We start from the raw sequence: 23,077 nt of genomic DNA on the forward strand, positions 1-23,077 counted from the left end.
CTTGAAGTTGAAGTTGACATGGAAATGACGTGTATGCCCATATCAAAAAATAATACAGAAAAGTATATTTTTAATATATTTTTAATACATTCATTTTTGTACTTTCTTAAAATAATACAGAAAAAATATATTATTTTCCTATCACAAAAAATTCAGTATATCATTTTTGTATTAAAATTTGACTTTGATTTTGTACAGTGTATTATTTTTGTATTTTTTTGGACTTAGATTATTTTCAGTGTATTATTTTTGTATTTTTTTGGACTTAGATTATTTTCAGTGTATTATTTTTGTATTTTTTTGGACTTAGATTATTTTCAGTGTATTATTTTTGTATTTTTTCAGGACTTAGTTTTTTCCAGATGTATTTTTTCTGTATCAAATTTGAACTTAGTAATCTTACAGAAAAGTCTATACAGTTAGACTGTATCATTTCTGTATTAAATTTGGACTTGATAATTTTACAGACAGTTGTCTGTATTATTTTTATATCAAATTTAGACTTAGTAATTTTATAGAGTTTGTCTGTATTATTTTTATATTAAATTTGGACTTTGTAAATTTATAGAAAAGACCTTACAGTTAGACTGTATTATTTTTATATTAAATTTGGACTTGGTAATTTTACAGAAAGACGGTCAGTATTTTTTGTATCAAAGAATGAGTGCACTTAAGTACGTCATTTTGAACCTTTTTGGCTACCCATTTTAAGCTTAACATTACAATATATCACTAAATTAATCTTTGGTTAATGTGCAAGCATATGCTTTTGATATTTATTTCTAGAAATTTTTGTCATACATATTTCCATAATTACAGAAAATGTAATTAAAAAGTACATGTAAAAGCCTTAAATTCCGGAAATTTTGAACGGGACCACTTTCGAATCTAAGGTATCCGCATATAGGCGGAGACATTTAAACCGCATGGTTGTGGAATGTAAACAGTAGCACATGATTTTTTCGCACTACGAATTGAGAGAGAGAGAGAGAGAGAGAGAGAGAGAGAGAGAGAGAGAGAGAGAGAGGGAGGAGCATGTTGATTTTATGGTACATAATTATTAAATGATGTTAAGGGATTGGGTAGATGTCTCGCTCTGCAGACCGTAATACAGAGGCAACATAAGTCTATACATGTACTTACTAATGACACTATCAATTCCAGAATTCTTTCAAAACACCCCTAACGAAAAGCATAAAATAAGTTAAAATAAAGACATATTATCTTCACCCCCTGTTAAAATTTGCTCAAAAATCTCCCATAGTGTGAAGTTGGAAGTACGATAGATACTGTCACAACAGAGACTATATACACAATGAAATTTTCAATGAAAGCGTTAGCGTATCGAACAGCAGAGGGTCACGTGAGAAAGGTGATTATAATATCAATCGTTGATGCTCGGTGGCCGGTTAATTTAGTAGCTATCTCGAGTCTACTTTGGGGACATTTTTTTAAAATTATATATGAGCCGCAACTTGGCCAACATTGTCCTTTGGATATGTATAAGTTTAAGTTAAAATACACATTCTGTGCAAATAAGAAAAATGGCCAAGTTGCGGCTCGATGTAAACAAAGTCGTTGAAAACTGGTATGCATATGAATAACAATAGAAATGAGACAAAACTGTTAGACCCCCGTCTCAAAACCTAGTGTTGCTCGGCATTATTCAATACTTTCATGTAATATAATAATACCAAAACCTGCTCTTAAGATATTGTTTAATACGTATAAAACATAAATTTAATGAATTTTGGAATTTTATTTTGCGCAAAACATCGGGATCCAACTCTCATAGCTTAAGTGCACTCATTCTTTGATTTTAGTACATTTACAGAAAATTCCATATATTTGGTCTCTATTTCTTGTGGTTGTTAGGGGGGAGGGGGGGGTAAATTTAGACATATTTTCTATTTACATTTGTCTTTATGAACTTTATAAATTTTAGAGAAATTCCTTGCAAAATGTCTGCTGCTTTTTTTTTATAAGTTTATAGCATACCCGGTACTTAGAAAATTTTTATTATATATTTTTTTCAGGAATCTTGGTATCCGATTATCTAGAACTTAAATAATTAATTGGTACTAAAATTTATGTTAATCTCAATCAGTGGTAATCCAGAGAAATATTTCCATCTTGGGCATGAAGATTTTACAGCGGGTTTACATTGACTTTTCAGCGGGTTTACATCTTTTCACGTGTTTACATCTATCACACAACAGGTGGTCTTGCAGGCTAACGTATGATTGCATCATACTACAATTCAGAAATTACGTGATTTACCTGTGCACATGGAAAGTCCCAACTAGCTATTACCATGCATACGATGTTTTCTTCAGAATTTAGTATATATGTGCATTTTTTTCACTCAGAGAAGGAATCATATTCAAATTATCCTAAATAAATTTCAAGAAATGAGCTTGTGATCAATGTTCAAGTCTAGAAAGGGATGTGCAAGTAGTAGGTTTCCTAATTAAATTATCAGTATGTTTAAGATAGATATTTACACTAGAGAAAGTTAGCTGAAACATGTGCAAAAATTATTGAAGTTTGGAAGTATTAATTTTTTTAACCTGCTTGGACTGTGTTATTTGTGTAGTAGTACAGTCAATTTAATTAAACATTAAACGAAAATACTTTTTTCCATGGAAGGCGGGGGGCCCCATTTTGGAAAATACATGTAGAGACTATTCTCTTTACTTGGAAAATATTCTACCAACAGGATAAAGTGAAAACTGGTCCCCCCCCCAAAAAAAAAAATAATTGCCATGCATAAATTAGTTTTGAAAAAAAATGGCTTAAATAAGAAACATTGACCCTAAGCTTGTCAAATTTATGAGTTCATAACTTAGTTTGTTGTTTTTTTAGCCTTTTGTCACATCACATTCAGTTTTTGGTACAATGTAAGTTGTTATTACTCAGATAAAATGTCAGTTTTTCTTCAACTCTGTGTTTAATTCTAATCTCAGTTTTAAAAAAAAAACGATCCTGATTTTAATAATAAATAATTTACAAGTTAATTATCTTTGATCTTGGGCTAATTTTTGCATAATCAATGCAATCAAATGACAGTTTCTCAAGTTAAATCTTCTACCCTGACAGCCTGAGGCATGTTAATTAGCCAGGTGGCTGTGGCTTGCGTTCAAGCGTGAAGTGATTTCCTGTCGTGAATTCACACTTGGTTGCGTTATGTAAACAAGAGATTATCAGTATGCACTGAATAAACAGAACAGCTAAGGAATATTGCCTACACTGGGAATATTTATTAATTTTTTGTTAGGAAAAAAGGACATGGCGCCGAGAAAAGGTGGCATGGCTCTGTGCCTTGCTATTTTTCTTTAGATTTAACACTAAATTGATCCTTCTTCTTGAACTTTTTGGTCTATTTTACAGGTCAACTTGTATAATTAAAAAAAACAAAAACAAAACAATATGGCTGACCAGAAATCTTTCTCATCTGTAATCGGAAAATTTCTTAAAAACAAAAATAACGATTATAAGAAATGATTCCTAATAATTATTCTAGTAATGATCAAGGGTTTATTAAATTGATTCCATATTACTTATTAGACTTCGTACATAAATACATTTCCTTAGACTGTTAAAAATATTTTATATTTAAAAATCGGCAATCTTCGTAAATAAGGAGCTATTTGATTGGTCAGATTTTAAAATTTTTCTTTGCTTTTCTCTGATTGGTTAACGATAATTTACCCACGCCATTTTGAAAAATAGATCGACGAACCGAATTGAGAGAGTTGATTTAGCTAATATTCGCCGATGAAATTGGTAGAAAATAGATGTTTAGCTACAGCATGTTAGCATGGATCACATTTATAAACAAAGAAAAGCGGAAACGGAAGGAGGTTGGCGTTTTTCAAGCATCATGCCCTGGCTTTCTTGGTGTATACAACGCCATATGCGGTAAGAATTTACACAAAATAGCACAGTAGTTTCAATTTTTAATTTAAAATGTGAAATGTAGATTAATAAATGTTATCTTTTATAACCAATTCATAGTAGTCAAATTAAATGCAGATATATTGGATTTGTGGCGAAAGAGAGTTTTGTTATGCTACTTTCTATCTTGAATTGTATGGATAATTACGGGCTTTCAACGGCAAATGATATTATTTACATGGACCAAAAATGACTTAAAAATTAATTTCACCTATCCCTCAGGCCTAAACGTGGGATAATAACAGATAAAATCATCTTGGCATACAACCATTTAAATTTTGAAATGTGAAGGGGGGGGTCATTGCAACTAAGCTTCATGGATTTATGGTTTAGCATACTTATAATTTATTTCAAAAATGACTTGAGAAGAAGGTGTTAAGAAAGATTTTTTTTTGGCACAAACTAATTATTTTTTATATCAATATATGATGATCTGTATTTCCCTTGCCCAATATCATTTTAAGATTTCAAATCAAATGACCCACCCCACCCCTAATAAAAGGGGGGGGGGATAATGGCTCAATTTGTAGAATATTTTGCCATGAAAAATTCCAATGAGGTGTATTGACAGTTTTATATTTTCATTTTTTGATGCTCTGTATTTCTACCTGTTCTGCAAAACATTTATATCAGTATCATTACTTTTACAGTTTGTGTGCGTCTGCAGAGCCATAGAAGAAAAGCTGATTAGTTATAGAGGAATAGGACACCCACCCACCGTCCCACCCTACCTCTTGAAGCATTACAGGTGTGTAACATTGACAATATCAGCTAATCGTGTGAAGATTTCTTTTTGTGTGTGTCTGTGCATCTAATCTTGATATACCCCGGTACATTTTGATATTCTATTTTGTAGATTATCCAGGACCAAGCAGGATGACAGTGAGAAAACTGGAGATGTACTTCTTGAACAAAATAAAGTGCTGTGCAAAAGAAACCCAAAAGCAGAGAGAAGATCTAGACTTTTGAATTCATATCTCATCATAAATGTACAATTTACAAAGACAATAAGATTGATAAAACATGACTTAGAAATGAGGACAATTGAAGAGTGAATACTGTATGTAATACAGAAAAGATCAAGATTATTGCACAAAAAGTAACTAAATCAGTAATCTTAAGCCATTTCTCTTTAAAATCTGATTGAAAGCTGCATTTAAGAACAAGTTTTTCACTTTTTTAGTACTTTTCTAGGCACTGCTTTGTATTATTTAAAGCTTTTTTATGTACTTTTTGTCTATCATTCTTGTACCTTTTTTGAACTCCTAAATGTATTTTTTTTGTATTTTTCAGAATGTATTATTTTTAGATTTATTTGTTTTAAATGCGATTTTCAAACAGAAATAATAGACTGATACAAAATTAATACATTTTGTATTATTTTCCTTTTTTTTTTCAAGGTGCTCCAAATAATACAGAAATAATAGACTGATACAAAATTGATACATTTTGTATTATTTTCCTATTTTTTTTTTCAAGGTGCTCCAAATAATACAGAAATAATAGACTGATACAAAATTAATACATTTTGTATTATTTTACTATTTTTTTTTTCAAGGTGCTCCAAATAATACAGAAATAATAGACTGATACAAAATTAATACATTTTTTATTATTTTCCTATTTTTTTTTCAAGGTGCTCCAAATAAAACAGAAATAGTAGACTGATACAAAATTAATACATTTTGTATTATTTTCCTATTTTTTTTTCAAGGTGCTCCAAATAATACAAAAATAATAGACTGATACAAAAATAATACATTTTATATTATTTTTGTATTTTTTAGTTCTTCTCTAAATTGTATTATTTTTGTACTTTGGATAAGGATTTAATACAGAAAAAATACAAGAGTACAGAAAAAATACATCAAGTGTATAATTTTTATATTTTTACTGAGAAATAAAGTATATTAAAAATATATTTTTTGTGTTTTATTTCTAAGAAAGTGTATTATTTTTGACCTAATTTGGAACCAAGATAAAAAGGGTTCCAAATTTGGTCATTAAAAATATACTTTTTTTGTATTATTTTTGTATTATTTTAATCTATTATTTTTATATTCATTTTCGATATGGGTGACGTTGAAATGACGATTACATTGACATGGATGTAGACGTAGAAATGACTTGGAAAATATGACGTGGAAAATCTGACGAAAATGACGATTTACTACAAAAAATTAAAAGAAAAAATACTATAAGATATTTCAAGCAAGTACACATGATAACACATCCTAGCAAATAATGATGATGTATTACATGTTCTAGAAAATACTTCAATACACAAAAACTGTCGTCAAAATGTAAACAAAGAAGCATAACTCTTCTTGACACAAATTATGATAGAAAAACATGGCAATAAAAAGATTTATCTCCCGTACGTAATAAGTGTGCACATATCCAGCGAAATTACAATATGTATGTCAATAATGTACCTAACTTACTAATAGCATTATAATTATTACTCCTACGTAGTGCACAAGTACTTTCAACAACAGCTTTATAGCCAGGTTCATAAAAATGCTAAATTTACCGAGATGACAAATATACAGTGTATACAACTAAATGATTTACATAGAAAAACTCACCAATTAGAAGTTTCCTCCGGTGAAATAAATATCAGTACAAAGACTGGAAAGCATCATAGTAAACTAGCAAATGGCAAACTTGTAACAAATGCGGCACCAAGCCCTGCCGCGTTTTGCCATGATAACACGGGCTCAACACAAAAAATTACTGTGCCCCAAAAACGATGACGTCACATCACACTAATGACCCTAAAAAGTCTAGTAACCGAAATGGCCGTAACATAATTAGTCAGTCAAACATCATATCCTATATAACTTGAACGTAAACATGATTTTATACAATCATACCCCCCCCCCCACAATTCTTTAGACTGAATACTGCTAAACTTTCAGATAAGCTGAACTGTATTGACTCCGACTGACAAATAGATGCAACGTCAGGAATTGCTACTCAACGTTGTAACGTCAAAACGACGTCAATATGAATTGTTTACATGCAGTGTTTAAATATTTTGAAAAAAATTACATGTAATACTATTGAAATAATTATTACCGGGGTAATAGTAATTTGATGACAGAACCTTTGGTAAATATACTTTTTTCGATAAAGCAGATCATGAAAACAAATTACGGTTTATTTTTAATTTCCTACATATATGACTATCATTGAATTCTCTCCTGCATATGAAAAGAAAATTCTGCACTTGCACGGATTTAAATTTAGATACATTTGTGTGCGATAATCGTTTTATGGTGATCATTTAAAAAAATCAACAGAAAAAGCAATTTAAGGATACTGAGAGGTGATAATCAAAGATTAACATGTTAAGTATGAAGTGTTCAACAATAAGCAAATAAATTAATAGGAAATGCGAATTGACGTATGTCCCACATCATGCTTTCTTACAACGTTAGACGTCATTTTAAGTAGCTGGGGACAATTCCGCAAGACATTTCGATTCTTTAGTAATTTTCTTATTAACCGGTAAGATCTGATGAAACCTATATGCAGTAAATGTAATTTCTCAGTACTTTTCACTAATATAAATTTCAATAAATATTACCTCTTGAATTCGGAATAAATCAACAAGCTATTAACCAATATATATTTGACATGGCGTCATTAACGCAGGGGGACATATCTGCAAGACACGGATTATGTTTGATTAAATACCTTAGCGCATGGAAAATTTTCGTTATCTTTTTGGAACAAGTTGTTGTTTAAAAGTACTCGTTGTATGTCAATTCATATTTGAAAATTTTACCGTCAAAATTTTCTTTTTTCACCATGGAAAATGCGATACACTAAATTTCCATTAATGGGACATCTTAAAGGACTTTTATTTCAAAGAATGTGGGTGTCTTTTCTCTTAACAGAGGTTGTCAACAAACATATAATGTCTAAATATGATGCAAATGAACGATCCTGTAAAATATCAAAGAGATGCGAGGAGATTTTTCAACTTTTTTTCTAGAATAAACTTTGTTGAAAGTATTTTTCTGTTACAACGGGACAAGGCGAAAATTGACGTTATTCCGGAATATAGTAGACTGTCAATGTGTACATACCTTGTAATAATGCTTCTTTTTGTTACAACATTATTGGTGAGAAAAAATTGCTTTATTTTCATATTAAACACTACATGTTTATTATCAAGACTGTACTAAAAATGTAAGCTGAAAACGGATTATTTACTATTAGTAGCAATTCCTGACGTTACGTCATACTATTATTATCTAATTCATCCTTCTAGATGAAATATTACTGCCAGAGAGCAAATTATTTCGAAAAGCACACGTTTTTTTCTTTGTTTCTTGTGTTTATGGATTGATTGATTGTACATTGTTTATACAATCGTCCCTCTCGAGAATTTTTCACTCACGTGGAGACGTCACTGTATGCCGGTGAAGGGCTTCAAATTTTGACCTTTACACGGCACTCAGGGCCATTGAACAGTGAGAGATCTTAATCGTGCCAACGCCTGCCGCTGACACGGGGCCTCGGTATTTATGGTCTTCGAAGAAGTTGCTACCCATTTTTATCGATTAAGGTCAGTCGCGGCCGAGATACAAACTCACTACCTCCCGATCATGGAGCGACTGAGCTACCGTGAACGGTTGGGTATATAGAAAGTGGAAACGGAATAAAATTGGAACAATATATCAACGAATTCAAATCATGATCTTCTCATACGCCTTTATTGGTGATTTTGGTATAAAAGAAATTAAAAATTAAAGTGTGTTAAATTTATGAATATATACATGTATTTTCCTTTATTTCCGGGAGGCAATTTTAACTTTTTCCTTATTAATAGGAAGGAAGGAACTTATTTTAAAATCGCATATTAGTTTGACCTCATCGCTTATATCGTACATTACTTTTATTTATTGAACAGAATGCATTCACAAACTGCATATGTATTTATGTTTTCCAGATAATCATGAACCTAAGAACATGTTCTAGGTAGTAACAACTTCTAAATCAAAATAAGACTATATAAAACTATAGAAAAAGATGAAATATATGGAGATAACAAACAGTAATCAAGATCAAAAAACCATTAAACAATACAAAATAGGGCAGGAGCAAACACTGACCTCCAAAACATCGTAGGTGGGATCAAGTGTAAGGATTTAGTACCTGTATGATAAACAATATATCACAATGCCCCTTTTTAGGGACACTTTACATTAACAATATCTTGAAATGCATATGTTGATATAATGGTGACAAAATTGATTTGATTTTTGAAATATAGATCATATATAAAACATAATTACAAATATCATACAAAGGTGTCTGACGTTTTAATGAGGTCAGATTAAGCTAATTTGCAACACCAAATAAAGATTTATTCAATGACGGAAAATGAGTGAGATTTGATTCAGAAATTCCATGAACATCCCTTTATAATGTATGTGTTTGTTTGTTTTAAACGTACCTATTTTTCACTCTTATGGAGACGCTACCACTTGTCAGTGGAAAGAACTTCAAATTTCATATACATGTATGCTTTACTTGGCACTTAGGGCCATTGAGCAGGGAAGGATTTTTTCGTGCTAGCACTACGCAGCACAGTTAAGGTGCGCAATGGAAATATCAGCTAAATTTTGTATTTAAAAATGTATTCGTAATCGGGATGGCGATTATTTTTAGTACATTATTTATATCAGATAATTGTAATTATGATTAATAACTACATATCGAGGACGATTATATTTTATATTTAGACTAGTCACGTGATGCGGCAGTCACGCGATTTTAGCACATTGACTTGAAGTATTGCTGTTACATATAAAAGTCACTAGTGCAAGGGCATAACCAAGATAAATTTCCAAGTTTAGTATATAAATATTTTCAACACGCATTATAGTTTCTAAAAAGTGCTGCGATCCTGTCTAAATTCTGCAATTTCATTGTTAAAATTATACTTGTATGACCGAATGCTATATTTTTTGCTGGTCAGCGGCATGAAATATTGATATAATTAAATTATTTTTAAGATTTCATCAGGATCGCAGCACTTTTCAGATACCTGAATAGTTCTATAGTTGAAATATAAAAGCTTACTTTGATCCATAGAGTGTATGCCCTTGCACTAGATCGATTTATTAAGACCCCCCACATTACCCTCCGATGTACTTGCATACAAATATACGGCAGTGTCAGTTAAATACGTAATGTACAGAAAATATATTAATAAAATAGTGAAGAAGACGTTAAATTCAAGTAATTGCCCCATAGAATATCTGTAAATAATATTTTATTTAATTAGAGAATGCATATTTTGTTGAGAAAATATTACTTGATCTGTCTCTCACTGCATACAAACTACGTCACGTTGTAAGAAATGACGTCATATTGACAAGGGTATTGCGATCAGTGACTTGTTTATAACTTGTTATGTGGGATTTAACTAACGACAAAACAACACGCTGTGGTAAGTTTTTATGTAGTTTGATGATTTCTTACTGGTTAAATTAGCAGATAAACTCATTTTGTGATATTTTAAAGAAATGTTGTATGACGTATATTGTGTATGATGTCATAGTCAAGTTTTCCCGTACAAATTAGGCTCCGCCTCCTTTTTGTAACCTTAACTGTGCTGCGTAACTTTGACACGGAACATCAGACGAAGCGGTCTCCACGTCCAACGGTGGGATTCGAGCATGCTATGTAAGAATCAATTCCCTACCTCGCGACTTTAGAGCATACGCTCTAACCACTGCACCACGCGCGCTTATTATGTATGTGTAATTTACCAAGCTTTTTATCATAATTGTTAATTTTCTTGCATAGTGTTTTCTGTATAAATGCAATGTTTACAGTCATCGATATATCATTTCCTTATTATACTCCTAGGGAGTTAATTTCGAATACAACGACAGACTGACAGAATTAAGCGTAAGTAACTGCGAGTTATATTTGAACCGAATTCACATAAATAACTGAAAGCGAATTAATTTATCTTGCATTCATCTATGATGCATCAAATTAGTTTGCATTCTTTCCATAAGAACACTTAGTAAACAAAATTTAAATAATTTTTTACCCAGTCATATTGGTAAAAGCAACTACATGTCAGCGGTTATAGAAAAGTATTTATATTTTACTTAAGTAATGTGCAAAATTTAAGTTTATTACTAAAATTGTATGCAGACATTATGACGCTATGTTCAAATGAATATCTGCAGAAAGTGTCATGAATTGCGAAGGATGTCACAACAGCCTTATTCTAGAAATTAATATAAAGATCATATTATATTTCAGTATATCAATTTGTATACATGTAAAATTGTTTCACGGTAGTTAATATGCATTTAATTACAGTTATAATAAAATATGCAATATACATTCTTTTAAACAAGGAATAGAGTATTTGTTAAAAGTTACGAGAGCTTTACATGTTTCCACTTGTCCTTAGAATATAAAGTTTGTTATATTCAATGAAAGTTTTAATTGGTTTTCATACGTCCATGTCATTGTAAAATAATGTACACTTTTGTAAAATAAAAAATACTAAATATACAGATAGAAAGAATTGTATATAATTAATCAAAAAGTACATTAACAGAAGTATATGAATTTGAATCTGGATAATTTCAGTTGATAATCTTCACCTTTGCTGCAGCTATCCGCAACAAATCTTATCTGTTTGACGTACAAGTTTAAAACCAAAATCATCTATAATAACAACATCCATGAGTGATGCTATCAATGAAACAAAAAAAAAGAGCTCGGTTTTCTTTTTAACGATAAAAAGTCTTGACCTATAATTTTTTTCTTATGATGCTTATGATGCGTCAGAATTAAAAAAAAACACCCGCTCAGAAAAAAAAAATTCTCAATTCTAAAAGTAGTATTTTTTCAAAAAATTATGGTTTATATAGTCTTTTACATATCAAATTCTGTATTTCACTGCTGAAATAATTTGTTAATATTTTTTTTCACTCATGGTTTTAAAACATTTGAAAACACAAAAAGAAAAAGCTTCATGTATGATCTGAACTCTCTCCATAGATCAGGTTTGGTCCAAGAACAACCGCTTGAACCACTACGCTACGACGTATATGCATTATTGACTTCTTTCAGTGTGATTTAAATGAACGGGCTTTTTGAAGCGTAATTTTTCTCAGAAAAGTTCGATTCATATAGAATTGGTTCAGAGTCAATTTTTTAGACAGATGAAATAGACTTCACATTTACGTTTCAATCATTTAAGCGTTCACGAAGAATGGAGACTTGACCCATTCATGTTCAAAATTCGTTTTTATAGCTCCGGTGAACCTATTTTAAACTAAATGTGCTCAACTGTCAACTTTGAAATCAAAATTATCAAATGATAAGTCGTTCAATAAAATAAAAAAAAATAATAAAATGTTTTGAAGATGACATAACTGAGAACATGATTTTAGAAAAATATAACTTTTTGTGAATTTTGAAAATTGAGAACATATTCCCTCAGAGCGAGGGAATGCACACGCCTTATACGCCCTCTTTCTTTTCTTTCTTTTGTTGTTTTAATCAAAAGAAGTATATTTTATTTTTTTCAGGAGAGCCCTTTAAAATAACGACAAAATTTTGGAATGGGGATCTGTATATTACATGGCCCAATACTTCTGTACACTCTTATGATCTACAAATCAGCAAGGACACAAATCTAGCATATTCCTGGATTAAAACTTCTGATAACAATTACACATTAGAGGATGTCACAAAGTATAAATCGGTGAAGATCCAGGTTCGACGTTACAGATCTTCCAATCGTAATAATTTTGAAGATCATGAAAATACTTATCGTGGTTAGTATAAAATAGTAGTTTTCCAATCACTAAAGTAAAAATAATTGATTTTATCTTCTCCTTACGTCAAAGGCAAAAAATGGCGTAGTGGGGAAGTTAAATATGAATTTTTATCATATACTTAGTAGTAAATACACCGATTCTGCACGGTGTGATACGGGTGACGTCACAATACCCCATATCACGGACCGGTCCGAAAAGCCATATCACGTATCGGACCGGTGGGCCGAAAATCCATATCAAACCGGAAGTAACGTTTGTATTAAGTTAAAAAGTTAATTTACTTGATTTTATTTAAATATTCAGATAAAATAATTCTTTAATGACATTTGTGGTCTTAATTTTTTTCCAGTTACCTAAAATTGTCTCTATAAAATTTTAAAGAAAAAATGTCACTATCAAGCACAAACATTCTTCAACGACCATATGTGAACTCGCATATTAAGTATTTTAAATATATGATAAATAGAATACTACATACTAAAATCCATATCATATGTCACATCAGCCCTCGGGCCCCATATCAGCCCTCGGGCCTCCGGCCCTCGGGCTGATATGGGGCCACTCGGGCTGATATGACATATGATATGGATTTTAGTATGTAATATTCTCTATATATAACATTTTTGAGGAAGCTTTCCCATTATATCACAAATAAAATATTTTTATTCATATGCCCTGAAAAACTGCCGAATCACACCGGATACAGTTATGTTCCCCGGAAACAGTTATGATGCCCTCCCAAACACAGTTATGTTCCCTCGCGTGCAATCATTCTGCATATTAATTACGTCGGATTCGAAACTCACAGAGGCAGTTGCCAAGCAAATGTAAACAGTTCCGCGAAAGTTAAAAAGCCGAGACAACGTATCTGATTTGTTTATTTGGATTCAGAGGAATTAGATAATTTAATTGAAGAGAAAAATTCTTTAAATACAACAAAGGTTATCAACACAAGTGTCAGCATACTGAAAACATTCTGCCATGAAACCGCTAGGACGGGATATTTTGGAATTATTCTCACATATGTGTACATGGTGTTTAATAAATATGTTCGATGATCGATTTTTGTTCAATGTTTAAAAATGTTATATACCATATATTACGTGGCTTAATTCTTGGGCAGCAATACCAGAATATTTACCCCTCGGTGACAGGAAAGCCCTGAAGTGTTATGTCGCCCTCTGCCTGCGGCATCGGGCGACATAACACTCCAGGGCTTTCCTGTCACCTTGGGGCAAATATTCTGGTATGCTGCCCTTGAAGCCATGTAGTATATGTATAATATGCTTGTAGAATTAATTCGACTATCACTCTAAAAAATTTTAGATTGAAATTTATTCATACCAAAATAATAAAATTCCCAATAGCTGCATTACAAATGCAATTTATTTTGACTTTTATCAGATACTTGTAATAAAGGATCATAAACATGCATATACAGTATAACTTTTAGGCACTCAGCTAGTTCATACGGCTTGTATCTTGAAGTTTTAAATATCACATATATTTATTTAGCTAAGTATTGCTCATTTTTTTTCAGCATATAACAATCTTGCCCCAACTCAGTTATTCTTCATTTCAGTCAATGCAGTCGAATCTAAAGTGGGAGATTCACAAAATATATCATGGACAGCTGCATTCTTCCCTCATAGTGGAGTTTACACTATTGTCCATGAACACAACGGCTCGAAATCAAATATTATAAGGGTGAATAAGAATGGTCCAGCTCCATCCAGTCAAAAGTATGTATACCACAGCAGACCCTTGGATTCTACGAACATTTTATTTAAGGTGAGGAATATAACAGTAGGAGATGCAGGGTTCTACACGGCTGATGAGTGGTCTGGTGATGGTGTAGGTGTAGTTCTCGTTGTTTTAGGTAAATTATAAAAGTTTTTCTCCACAACTTCTTTACTTTTATAGACATACATCTTCATAGTTAATTATATATTATATTTGATGTTTGATAAATAGATATTGATAGTGTACATGACATAAATTCACTAATGTTTTTGTACGGTCAAATATATTATTTATTTGAGGAAAATAAATTAATTCCAGGGGATTCAATTTCATCATTAAAGAAATAAGAGATATAATAGAGTATTAAAATTTTAATCAAATTTTAACGTTTCGCAGCTTAAATGAACTCGTAGCTCTCTACCTTCCACGAAAATAATAAAGACAATCGCCATTAAAATTAGCGATTTATAGTTTCACGGTTTATCTCTTTGATATAGTTTTTTTTCGGAATGGTATTTTTGATAATATTTTGAATATTCGTGTAGAGAAGCCAACAAAACCTGTTATAAGAAGACCCTCAAATCAAACAGTAGGGAAAACAGCCTCACTGGAATGTGACAGTAGATCGACCTCTGTGCCTCAGTATTACAAGAAGTTACCGCCATTATCCTATATGTGGTACGTTAACGACACGAAACTTAAAGAACAAACACAGAAGACGTACAGGCTTTTGGTCACTAGAGCCGAGAAGTACAACCACTACAGCTGTCAGGCGAGAGAAAAACTAGAGTCAGCAAGAAGTGACAAAGTGCTGATAAATCCTTTGTGTAAGTGATTATTATGGTTTATTATTAAAATTGTTTGATATAGTTTGAGTGAGTATATGATGCAATGTGATTAAAAATGTAATACAGTAGCAGCTTTTCAATAGCATAAAAACCGGATATCAATTCTTTTTCCAGTAAAAAAAAAAGAAGATATTATCATTGCTTATTACTCAGGAGCAATCTAAGGAACATTTTGTAAAAGAGTTAAAAGAAATACTGTAAATTTGCAAATAATCTCGATGGTTTAATTTCGCTATGTTCGCGATTCATCGTTTTTCAGCGAAAATAAACCCATCGTGAAAGCTATCATTAGCTATTAAAACGTTTAAATGATTATGAGAAATTTTCTTAGAGCGTGAAATTAAAACCATCGCGGTTTGAATTTTTTGAGAAATCATTAAATTTTAACACCGTGGAATTAAAACGACTTACAGTAATTCATATTGTCAGACCTGAATGTTGTACGGTTCATCTTTCTTGGTAGCAATCATTGCTAGAAAACAGGAAAAAGCTTAAACTATCCTCAGACTTATTTCCACAACACGTTGCGGAAAAAAATTATGCTTCTAATTGAAGATAAACCTGATTATAATCATTTCTTTAAGAATAAAGATATCTTTAGGAAATGAATGTCCAATGTTAACATTTTTTATATTTATACTGTGTACGCATTAAGTTTGCCTGTGTATATTTTTTAGCGCTTTTGGCTGAGAGAATATCTGCTAATTCAAGTCAAATGCTAAGTGTTTTGCACATTCATAGAGAAATAAGAAATTTAAAAATGCGCTAAATCAAATGCACGCTACCTTGTACAAAAATCAAATAGCATAAAAGCTAAAAATAGTACCATTTTACATTATGCAACATCGAACAAAAATTAAGAAACGTTCTCTCTTGTATTTAAACAGATGGTCCAGAAACTATTGCTTTATCTCCAGAACCACTGACAGCCACACTAAGTATTCATGATGGAAAAGAATTTGGTCCTTTCAATTGCTCAGCGGACTGCAACCCAGCATGTAGTATCCAATGGAAGTATTTAACACCTTTAGAGGGTTACGTAAAGAATGCTTCCTCAATCAGTAATGAAGTAGTTATGTTACCAGAACAAACAGCAAACAGAACTATAATGACAGGGATTCAATGTGAAGCTAGGGGCGTTGAGGGAATTAAGAAGTACAACATCACCTTAGATATCCGATGTATGTTAATTTTGAAAAATATTACTAAACAAAAACGTGTTTGCCACTAGCTAAGTACTTGAAATGAATTGAATGCTTTTATTTTATAAAATAAATAAACTCTTTCATATCACGCCATGCATAAAAGTGGAGAGAATAACACTTTGAAAAAAATTGTTGTCAAATAAATGACAAGGAATATTTTGGCTTATCTCGACTTAACCAAAGACAACAAGCCCAAGACACATGACAAACAATTTTAAAGATTGGATTTTAACCAAAGTTTTAGTTTAAAGAAAATCTTTTCTTATTTCTTAATTTGTAAAATATTTTGAGGTTTATAACACCAACAAATAATTGAAAATAACGATTTTTATTTTCTGTAAATATATAGGATCTTTTAAATTATTTTTGTAAATAAAACTATAGATATTGTCATCATGCCATCAACAGCTGAAACAAAATAATTAAACATTTTAAACTGCTTAAGACAATCACACGCAATGCTGGAAACATCCCTAATATTAGGATTTTTAAGCCAAAGAACTAAATCTAGTTATATTTCTAGAAACAAGTAATTTTTCTTAGTATGTTAAATTTAGGCAAGGTGTTTTGTTAGTCTCAATATTTCATCTTCTATATTGTTCCATACCTTTGCTTAAAACAAGGTAAAGATGCTGATTTATGATATATTTGCGATATGAATTAGCCTAAAAATGATTTTTTAAAATGATAGTGATCACTTAAAAGTAACATTTAGTAAACTCCATTTGCAACTGACATTTAACAACTACATGAATTTTTGAAGATCACAGCTCGATACTGCAAATTTCTATATTTTTGAAGTCAAACATTTCACTGGATATCTATGTCTATAATCAAAATCTTTTATACAGATTTATCAGTCCCAAAGATATATATTAATGGTAAAATGCAAGAAGCAGTAGATTTGAAAGAAAGGGATCCTCTGGGACTGTCTTGTTTTGCGGCTGGAAATCCTACCCCAATTGTCACATTAAGAAAAGTTAGTAGAAACAAAATTTTAAAGACAGTTCCTCAAAGCTGGTTGAACTACACTGACGTAGGAAGAGCTCAATATTCTGACACGGGAAATTACACCTGCGAAGGTCAATCTGCAGAATTCGGACGAAAGGACCGGTTATTTACTGTCAACGTTAAATGTTAGTATTTTATCATTTTATATACTACATCATTTGATATAGAATAATATTTCATTGCATGTCTATCGAAGTAAGATATATCAATCAAGTGAAAACTATGGCAAAAAATCAATTGTTAGGCCTTTCTTTTTATACTGTTGAGCTGACTGTGTTTGTGATCAGTTTCCAGGGGATGTTCACTCCTTCTATGCGTCTTACTCACATTTGGAATGCTTGGAGTCTGTGTAGATTCGTAATGTTTGTAGATTTCGTTAGATCAATCGCTATTGTATTCAACTTCCCGTAAGGGATTGAAAGTTAAATTTAAAAACTATACATAATTAACATAAAAAAAAACAGCAGTACGACAGTTTTTTGTAATAAAATGAGAGTACAAAAGAGATGCTGATTATAAGAAAGATCAAATACTCAAGCATTAATTTATCCTTACAATATTTAAGTTTTTATTATTCTCTACACCCACCCTGAAGTTATAATATAACACAATAGATACCTCAGTTGACCTTTTTGAATTTGTTAGAAAATTATATCAGTGAATAACAATTACTTCTTTTTTACATGTTACAAAGGTGATCTTCAGCTTGACACTTCCTTGTCTTTCAAATCCTATTATGGTTCAGCGAGTGGTCCTGGGGAGAGGGTTACCGTGTCTGTGCCTGTGTTAGCTAATCCACCAGTCTCTCATACAGACATTGTTTGGTCTGGACCCAATTCTCCATCAATTAATACTAAGGTTTCTAACAGAGAGAACTTTGCCTACAAACAATGGATTATCAGCTCTATCCCTGTTCCTGACAGCAGTTCCTTTGGAAACTACTCCCTGATGCACAATGGAAAAGCTATAGTCAATATTGAAATCAGTCTGGAAGGTAAAATTCATAGCTTTCTTTTTGTCATACTATAGCTAGTAGACCTTTAAATGGATATGACATTTTTAAATAATTTTCAGTTTATTGAGTTTTAGTTTCTGTAGGCATGAGGGCCAAATGTCTTATTTGTATTAATTTGTTTTAAGGAATATTTGACAAATATCTCGATTTTTTTCAGAACATTAGCTAGCAAGACTATATCTCTTCTCTTGATCTATAAGATCTATTTGTTTTAGAATAAGGATTACACTTCACTGTTGAAAGTACAGTTGTCATACTTTTTTTCGCTATAATTTTAAAGATATACCTCATCCACCTTTGAACTTTACCTGGAGTTCTTATGCCGGCGGATACATCAATCTTACGTGGGTATCTAACTTTAATGGAGGACCAGAACAATTCTTTATATTATCACAAAAACAAGGCTCCAGCTGGACACAAGTTGCGAATCTAACGGACCCTGGTGAGGGTAGCGTGGTATATTATTATCTAAGACCTTTGACCCCAGGACAGCAGTACTGGTACCAACTCGTGAGTTGTAATAGAATCAACTGTTCTTCAAACCCAAAAATGTTGAAGATCATAAAGCCAGGTAAAATACCGTTTAATAATTTATGAATGACTCTTAATATTAATCAAATTACTCGGATATAACCTGGTTCGGGTCAGTTTACGCGTAAACTGACCGAAAACAGGTTATAATTGCGAATAATTTGACAAAGAATTAAAATTATTTTCGTATTATTTGATTTTAAATCATTAACGACTGGAAATGTAAAATTTCGTCAACTTTTATTAGTGAAAATTAACTGCTAGATTTCAAACGTCTTTCTTCACAATTGATTGCACTTGTTCTTTTATCGTCAATAAGATATGTTCTAATGCGAAATGATGAGAAATTTATTCCTTTTTTACCCGCTTATTTAAGAACAAAGTCTGTCATAAGTAAAAGCTTTTGCGCAATCTGCTACAAATGCGTTCGTGAAAAGCATTTTAGATTTATCGTAAGAGATACCCAAAAAATTGGTTTGTGAAAAAGGCTACAGAAAAGCAGTCAAGGATCTCTAGCAATACCAGAGGTTGGATAAGGTGTGATAGAAAAGAAAGCTTTCATGTAAACCTGTCACACTAGCCCTTTACTCCATTTCATAATCAGACAACGTAGAAATCCATAAACAATAATACTTCAGCAATTAGTATAAAAAAACGTAACTGATCATTCATTTTATCAATAGATTGTTTTTTTCCCACAAGTTCATTGTATTTACCATAGAATTAGCATGTAATGAACTTTAATTGAGGCTGATAATGCTGTTTATTAGTAAACTTGTTTGTCAATAGTATACCAAACTTTAGGAAATGTTTGAACATACAGGTAACTCCTGATGACTCGAACTATGATCTCTCGAAATTCTTGATCGCTCGAAGTGAGTCTTCGGTCACGAATGTTTCTTCTATACAACCAAGCAAATCTACTCTTGATTTCTCGAACTCTTGATCTGTCGAAACTCTTGATCCCTCGAAGTCAAAATATAGTATATTTACTTATCGAATGAATTGGGAGACTTATACTCAATATTATGGAGAAAAGGATATATTGCTTAAGACGTAAGGGTGGTTGGCGATAGAAATGTGTAAGTTATTATGTTTAATATGGTGAATTTGTAAGAATATCATTTGATATGAGAGTATGAGATTTTCCCCCACAACATTTCTCTTCAAGTGCAGAGGTTGTTGAAGAAATGTGTTAATTCGGGTCAAGATGAAATTCTGTTTGGGAAAAAAGGGAATCATTTAAAAAAAAATAAAAAGTAGTATTCACTCAATTACTTTTATACAACAATAAACAATAACAACAACATGCTATGCATGATAGACAGACGTGTTTGCGCTGGACGCCGTATTTTATTGACACTCTCCACTAGACAATACATCAATATATATAATACAGGACATTGTTTATGAAGAAATAAGACATAAAAATTCACGAAAACTGCTGCATCTATTATAATTCTATAATATACCGTGTGGAAAAACTTAAGAAAAGCATCAGGATCAGCCAGGGAAAACTAGAGATTAAAAAAAATTAAGAAAACTCTAGAAACATGTGCTCGTTGCCAAGTGCTGCTGGATGCAACAAATGTTGCGACGGATTTCACAACCAACCTATAAAACCTAAGAAAATTTAAAAAAAAATGTATATTTATTTCCTTTACACTTTATCAATGAATCACGAAATTTAAGCTGATGCTCACTTAAGTCAGCGGCTAGAAGTGACTAACCTTTAAAAGCAGGTTCCGTACTTCACCTCAAATTCAATTTGTATTGGTCACTCTCTGACCAATCCACACTACATGCGTATAAACATCTTGTCATTAATAAAACATTTTCCCGCTATACTATCGAAACGCGGGACAATATCATATTCTACACAAGAAAGTTGTCTAAACGTCCTTTACCATCGGTTAACAACAGGGGAGATACAAATACAATTGGAAGATTTTTTGAAGCATGAAAACATTGTTAAGTATTCTTTTCTGTAATATAATTTAGAACCTAAGTGTCAAAAAATCCTTTTGGGAAATTCGTTGTCAATGACAGGTAAATATTTTTTATTCTTTTTTACTTAGAAAACACTGAAGAGAAGAAAGTCAAGGATTACAAAAATCATATATGTATCATAACAAAAATTGCATAAAATTAGAAAGATAAAAGAAATTAGTGTGTGAGAGAAAGGAGAGGACACGAGGGGATGTTTCCTTCCTAGTATCAGATAAAAAAAAGTAAAAGATGCTGAGTGAATTTCTCACCTGAGAAATGCGGTGAGGGTGTTTGCATGAGTGTGGTGAAACTTGATTATCATCAAGTCATTTTGGTAATAGAAAAAGGCACAACACGTTGTACGTAACAGGCGAAAGGACAACCATTGATGTAAATTATCCACAAAAATGATAAAACGTAAAGGTTTTGCAAGACGTTTATTATGAATTCTAAATTGTATTTTAAAAAGTCAAAAGTATAAAGAGGCACAGAAATGTAAGTGAAAGTTTAGATCGCAAATTGATAATTGTAGTTGAAAATTTTGATAAAATAACATACATGGACAGGGCGGAGCTCTAACTCATAGCATAGTATAAATACTCAAAGAAAGATGCCTCGACAAAGATCCCAACGAGTTGTGTCTTCTCTGTTTTATTTATACAGGTAAGGTATTTTATAAATTGGCGCATATTTTTAATAGAAACTAAGTTTCAAATTGTAATGTTTCAGTTGGCTCATTTTCTTTACAGGAAAATATATTTTATAATGTTTTATATTTCTTGTAACATTTTATGTTTGGAATGAAGTTGTTCAAAACATATTATGGATTGTTACAATAAAGAAAATTATCCCGACGATTTATGTCCTCTCTGTAGTATTTATACAGGTCATTACTCAGAACTTGAGGGCAAACCAGTGTTAAAGAGGAGAGAAAAAAATAGCTTTGAGAAATAATTGGTCACTGGTCAATAGAGGAGTAAAAGAGTGATTCAGTTGGTTATTCTCTCACTGCAGAATTTAAAAAGATCCTGATGTATATGAAAAATACGCATGATCGGCACAATGTCATTCGGGACTCTGCCTTCCAAAACCTTTGCTGGTTAGGATATAACATCAATTAAGGCTAGAGTCTAGAATGAGGTTGACGCGATTATGATTAATGCCATTGTCCTGGATAATTAATCGCGTGAATGTGTAATAATTTTTGTATTGATCGCTAACAATACCTAGATACATGTAATCAGCAGATTCTACTTTGAATGATAAAGTGAAAATATATGTATATATGAGATGTAGATTACTTCGTAGCATATTACAGTGTTTCCTTTCAGTCGTCCTACTTGTGTTGTTTGAATTAATTAATGAAATGGGGTTCTAATTTGTTATCTTTTAGGTTTAGTTTTATTTTTATCTTTCCCTACAATATCCTCCAGTGATAGTTCATGGTTTCTTTTGATTTGATTATATGTTGCTATTATTACTGTGTAGTTTTTAGAGAAGTCAGTCTCACAGAATCGAAAAACAATATTATCACAGATAATTCAATTTGTGCCGCTATGAGAAATATATTTTACACCTTAGGATAATTCCGCATATCTCTGCGCAGTCTGCAGGATATGCGCCTTTATCGCAGCGCAATTATCAAATAATATTTCATTGCGAAACGCAAGTTTGAATTTCTTGACAGAGTAACCCAATCAAAATCCTTGATTTTGTTGCGCCATTTTTGTTAGCCTGGTAGTGCCTTGAAAAAAAAAGGAAAGATGGAAGTACAGGTAAGAATTCTGATTTCAGGTAAAGATGTCAAAACAAAGGCGTGATTTGCACGAATATTGATAAATTATTGGGCTAAGCATGATAATAATTGGGTTAAGCAAAGTTTCTCGGTTATTCACATCATTACAGTAGCTATATATGATTCCTAATGAGATCAAGTTCCTTTTA

At 31.7% G+C, this 23,077-nt stretch overlaps 1 protein-coding gene across 1 annotated transcript in view; it reads left to right on the forward strand.

Annotated features, from left to right (window-relative positions):
* LOC134264193 (uncharacterized) overlaps window positions 1-23,077 on the forward strand; it is a 47,087-nt gene that overhangs the window by 8,114 nt on the left and 15,896 nt on the right. The window contains exons 2-9 of the mRNA XM_062746483.1: window positions 12,540-12,788; window positions 14,374-14,670; window positions 15,080-15,361; window positions 16,270-16,563; window positions 17,439-17,723; window positions 18,293-18,592; window positions 18,894-19,184; window positions 21,223-21,267. Of these exons, the coding sequence (XP_062602467.1) occupies window positions 12,540-12,788; window positions 14,374-14,670; window positions 15,080-15,361; window positions 16,270-16,563; window positions 17,439-17,723; window positions 18,293-18,592; window positions 18,894-19,184; window positions 21,223-21,267 (2,043 nt within the window). The remainder of the gene's footprint in view (window positions 1-12,539; window positions 12,789-14,373; window positions 14,671-15,079; window positions 15,362-16,269; window positions 16,564-17,438; window positions 17,724-18,292; window positions 18,593-18,893; window positions 19,185-21,222; window positions 21,268-23,077) is intronic.

Source organism: Saccostrea cucullata, unplaced genomic scaffold (genome assembly GCF_032062105.1).
Source record: "Saccostrea cucullata isolate Sc308-1 unplaced genomic scaffold, CSIRO_AGI_Scuc_v1 ctg4182, whole genome shotgun sequence".
Taxonomy (NCBI): domain Eukaryota; kingdom Metazoa; phylum Mollusca; class Bivalvia; order Ostreida; family Ostreidae; genus Saccostrea; species Saccostrea cuccullata.